The sequence below is a fragment of the Ovis aries genome, chromosome 5 (assembly GCF_016772045.2).
Source record: "Ovis aries strain OAR_USU_Benz2616 breed Rambouillet chromosome 5, ARS-UI_Ramb_v3.0, whole genome shotgun sequence".
Lineage (NCBI taxonomy): Eukaryota > Metazoa > Chordata > Mammalia > Artiodactyla > Bovidae > Ovis > Ovis aries.
In genome coordinates this window covers 85,536,879-85,542,283 of record NC_056058.1, presented here as the reverse complement: position 1 = coordinate 85,542,283, position 5,405 = coordinate 85,536,879, and the positions used below count along the sequence as shown (strand labels likewise).

General features: G+C 36.4%; 1 protein-coding gene across 1 annotated transcript; it reads right to left on the bottom strand.

Moving 5' to 3' along the window:
* Nucleotides 1-256: 256 nt before the first annotated feature.
* LOC132659854 (uncharacterized) lies at nt 257-940 on the bottom strand (the record flags this gene model as incomplete). Its single annotated transcript, XM_060416095.1, has 1 exon — nt 257-940. A coding segment is annotated over exon 1 (684 nt), but the record flags the coding sequence as incomplete, so codon positions are not given.
* Between the last annotated feature and the right edge of the window lie 4,465 nt (nt 941-5,405).

Sequence of the window (5,405 nt, the reverse complement as noted above, 5' to 3'; positions counted from 1 at the left end):
TATTGATATTTCTCCTGGCAATCTTGATCCCAACTTGTGTTTCTTCCAGTCCAGCGTTTCTCATGATGTACTCTGCATAGAAGTTAAATGAGCAGGGTGACAATATACAGCCTTGACATACTCCTTTTCCTATTTGGAACCAGTCTGTTGTTCCATGTCCAGTTCTAACTGTTGCTTCCTGACCTGCATACAGATTTCTCAGGAGGCAGGTCAGGTGGTCTGGTATTCCCATCTCTTTCAGAATGTTCCAGAGTTTCTTGTGATCCACACAGTCAAAGGCTTTGGCATAGTCAATAAAGCAGAAATAGATGTTTTTCTGGAAGTCTCTTGCTTTTTCGATGATCCAGCGGATGTTGGCAATTTGATCTCTGGTTCCTCTGCCTTTTCTAAAACCAGCTTGAACATCAGGAAGTTCACGGTTCACGTATTGTTGAAGCCTGGCTTGGAGAATTTTGAGCATTACTTTACTAGCATGTGAGATCAGTGCAATTGTGCAGTAGTTTGAGCACTCTTTGGCATTGCCTTTCTTTGGGATTGGAATGAAAACTGACTTTTTCCAGTCCTGTGGCCACTGCTGAACTTTCCAAATTTGCTGGCATATTGAGTGCAGCACTTTCACAGCATCATCTTTCAGGATTTGAAATAACTCAACTGGAATGCCATCACCTCCACTAGCTTTGTTCATAGTGATGCTTTCTAAGGCCCACTTGACTTCACATTCCAGAATGTCTGGCTCTAGATGAGAGATTACACCATCATGATTATCTGGGTCATGAAGATCTTTTTTGTACAGTTCTTCCGTGTATTCTTGCCACCTCTTCTTAATATCTTCTGCTTCTGTTAGGTCCATACCATTTCTGTCCTTTATCGAGCCCATCGTTGCATGAAATGTTCCCTTGGTATCTCTAATTTTCTTGAGAAGATCTCTAGTCTTTCCCATTCTGTTGTTTTCCTCTATTTGTTTGCACTGATTGCTGGGGAGGGCTTTCTTATCTCTTCTTGCTATTCTTTGGAACTCTGTATTCAGAACTGTCAAATCAACTTTTTCAGATCTGTGTAAATTAACTTGAAAGAATCTAAGGAGTGTTTATTCAGGAAAAACTGCTAAAACTTGGTAAGAACATAAGCTTCCTAGCATTTTAACTTGCGCTATTTCCATCTTCCCCTTCCAAGTTCCACAGTGCAAACCGGCATCGTAGCTGCCACTTCATGAAGGGGGCTGACCAGGTTTAGAACTTAAAATATTTCTTCCCTAGACAATTGCTACTATTTGATATGTATGGAAGTTTCCAGAAAATTCTTATTCAGAGGGTTAGTCATTATTTGACTAGACTCATAGCTTGTTCAGTGGAAAAGGCCTCATCCTTAGGGTGTTTATCAAAAATAATCAGAGATAACAAGATAATGACCAAAAGGCTCCAAAAGAATATCTGAGAAATGGAATGTTTATAGGAGGATTTGAAAAGATTCAACATGTTACTGGAAATCTAGAAGAACATGCACTTATACACACTATTTACATGTTCAGAAAAAACCTGAGAACACCCTTATCTGTCACAGGGTTTTGTACAATCAGGAATTTAAAGCTAATTCAGAGTGGCAAACTGCCATAACCCCAATATACACACACAGCAACCTTAGGCAAAAAGTAGATGACTTATTGGTTCAAGGCATTTAAGGAAATCTATGTTCAATCACTGGCTGACTACAAAGATAATCAAGGAGAGATATTAGTAGCTAAACACCATAAGATATACACACTTGACAGAGTTTGTTCAGAAAAATTCAGTAAACAAATAAAAAGCAACAAAGTAACAGCAACAATAATAAGCCATGGAGGGGGTGGGTCCCTAAGTTTCAGAACTGTCCCATTATATCTTCTAAAATTCCCCTTTTCTATTAAAATTATGAGATATATAAAACAAAAATGAAACAAAACAATAAAACCACAAAAATATTGCCCTACCACAGGGGAAAAAACAGCTAATAGAAATTGTCCTAGAGGAAGCCTAAGTGTTGGTGCTGCTAGTTGAAGACTTTAAATCAGCTATTATAGATATTTTTAAAAAGTTAAGGGATACTATATCAGAAGAATTAAAAGGAAGTATAAGAATAACATCTCACTGAACAGAGAATATCAATAAAGAGACAGAAATTATAAGAAAATCTAAATAGAAAGTTTGGAGTTGAGAAACAAAATAGCTGGAATGAAAAATGCATCAGAGGGACTCAACAACAGATTGAATTTGCAGAAGAATCATTGAACTTGCTGGTAAGTCAACTGAGGAAAAGATTTTAAAAAAAAGGAAGAAAAATTAATAGAGCCTAAGAGACCTGTGGGACACCATCAAGCGTCCGATGTAGATAATGAGAGTTCCAGAAAGAGATAAGGGAGATCAAGAGGCACAGGGGTCATTTGAAGAAGTAATGACCAGAGACATTCTCAGTTTGATGAAAAACATTAATCTGTAGATCCAAGAAGCTCAACAAACCCAAACAGGGAAAACTCAAATTGATGCGCACTTAGATACATCATAGTCAAATTGTCAAAACACAGCAACAAAAGGAGAATCTTGAAATCAGCAAGGAAAAAAAAAAAAAGACTCATCATTTCAAGGGATCCTCAGTAAAACATTTGATTTCTTATCAGAAGCTAGGGAGGCCAAATGCAGAGGGATGACATATTCAAAGGGCTGAAAGAAAAAGACTGCCATTCAAGAATTTAACATCTAGCAAAACTATCCTTAAAAAATAAAAAGAGAAACAGAGACTTTCCCAGATAAGCAGAAACTGAGAGATCTGTGATAAGAAGGCCTAAATTACAAGAAATAATAAAAGGAGTTGTTCAGGCTGAAATTAAAGAACACTAGACAGAAACTCAAATCCACATAAAGAATACTCTTAAAGGAAACTATATAAAAAAATATAAAAGACAATATAAATGTAGTTTTGCCTATAACCCCTTTTGTCTCCTGACTTAAAAAATAACAGTGTAGAGCTATAATTATAAAACTGTATTGGTGGGTTTATAATGTAAAAAATGTGATTCATATGACAATAATAGAACAAAGGAGGGGCAGGGAACAAGAGCTATATTGGAGCAAAGTATTTTTGTTGTATTGAAATTAAAGTGGTATTAATCCAAACTAGATTGTTTAAATTAAGATACTAATGGTAATATTGAGAACAACCACTGATACAATAACTAAAAAAAATAAAATAAAATGGTACATTAAAAATACCTATTTAACATACAAATAAAAGGAAGTAGTAGAGGAATAAAGAAACAAAAATACTTAGAAAACAAATATCAAAGTGGTATGCATAAATTCTACCTCATCAGTAGCTACATTAAAATGTAGATGGATAAAATAATCAAAAGGTAAGGACTGGCAGAATGAGTTTTTAAAATAATTTAAAGACCCACACATAATCTAACCTGTGGCTTCCCTGGTAGCCCAGCAGTAAAGAATCCACCCGCAATGCAGTAGATGCAGGAGACACGGGTTTAATCCCTGGGTTGGGAAGATCCCTGGAGCAGGGCATGGCAATCCACTCCAGTATTCTTGCCTGGAGAATCCATGAACAGAGAAGCTTGGAGGGTTACAGTCCATATGGTCACACACAGTTGGACATGACTGAAGCAACTTCGCATACACTCAATCTAACTTGTGTAAAGAGATATGCAAAGACACAAATGGGTTGCAAGTTAAAAGGATTGAAAACAGAAATATCAGGGAAACAGTAACTAAAATAGAGCTGGAGTGGCTATGCTAAAAACACTATCTCAGCTGGGCCAGGAAGGAAGTCATAATTCCTCTCTATCTGCTTACCTTCTATTTGTCTAGAACTAATATTTTTCTTATTTGCTTTATTCTCTGTGTTTATGATTACATCCAAATTTCTATCAAATTGTCTACATTTACCTTCAAAACATTCAAATATCTGCATCAGATATTCAGAAATTAATATTTCATCTTCCTAATAGATTATCTGAAGAGCCTTCTGCCATGCTCCAATATGAATGGGTTATCCTCTCTACCTGCAATTTTCATCCTGAGATCTCCTCTCATAAGCATCATGTTAATTACCTTCATTTCTGTTGGGTTGGCGGAGAAGGCAATGGCACCCCAGTCCAGTACTCTTGCCTGGAAAATCCCATGGACGGAGGAGCCTGATGGACTGCAGTCCATGGGGTCACTAAGAGTCGGACACGACTGAGCGACTTCACTTTCACTTTTCACTTTTCACTTTTATGCATTGGAAAAGGAAATGGCAACCCACTCCGGTGTTCTTGCCTGGAGAATCCCAGGGATGGCGGAGCCTGGCGAGCTGCCGTCTATGGGGTTTCACAGAGTCGGACACCACTGACACGACTTAGCAGCAGCAGCAGAGACTTAGCAGCAGCTGTTGGGTTGAAAGTACTGATTTTGGTTTTTCAGGTTTTCTTTCTTGGTTTGTTCTTTCATTTTGGTAGAACTCAGCCTCCAGTAGCCTCCTAAGAGAAGGGAACAAGAAAAATACATTTTAAAAAACTTGCCTGACTGAAATTTATTTATTCTACCCTGAAACTTGATTAAAATTTGACTTGATTTAGAATGTTAGATTAGAAGTCATTTTCTTTCAGAATTTTGAAGGCATAATTTCAGTTGACTTTCAACTTCTAGTCCAATGAGAAGTATGCAACAATTTTGATTTTTGATTCTTGTTATGTGACATATTGTTTTTCTAAAACACTGTCTCCAGTGTACTAAAATTTAATAATAATATATCTTGGTATAAGTGCATTTCATCTTTTGAGTGGGCAGTCTGTGGGCTCTTCTTAATCACTTTCCTAAGGATGTAAAGGAAAGATTTATTTTGTATATAAAATGGAGTGATCAGTGCAAGGCACACAGAAATAAAATGCAGTTGCCCAAAGCTAAGTGGCTCCTAGTCACTGATCTAGGAACACTGTGGCATAGGTAGTAGTAGTTCTTGATTAGCTCAAGAAAGAGGAAGAAGAGGTATTTAACACAAATGAATGAATTGTTTACTTTAAACAGGTATTCAACCCCAACTGTAGTGACTAAAGCAATGAAACAGAGAGACTGGAATAATGAAGTTTTTAATGGGTAAAGTTGATAGCTCTGAGTGACTTTTAGGAAAAGGTTTCCTCTTATCAAATTATAACAGACATTCTGACTTTAGTCAAATGTTCTAATGTGAAATAGTCTTTCAGACTCAGAACTCCTTTTATATTTTTTATATCTACAAACATCTGTCATTGCCATCTCGAATATATATAAACATTTTTGTGAGGTGAAAATTCTTGGAAAATTTTGTTAAATAGGATTGGAATGAAGTTTAAGGGAACATATCCTTTTATCAAAATCCTGTGCTAAAGTTTTTCTTTTAAATTTTTT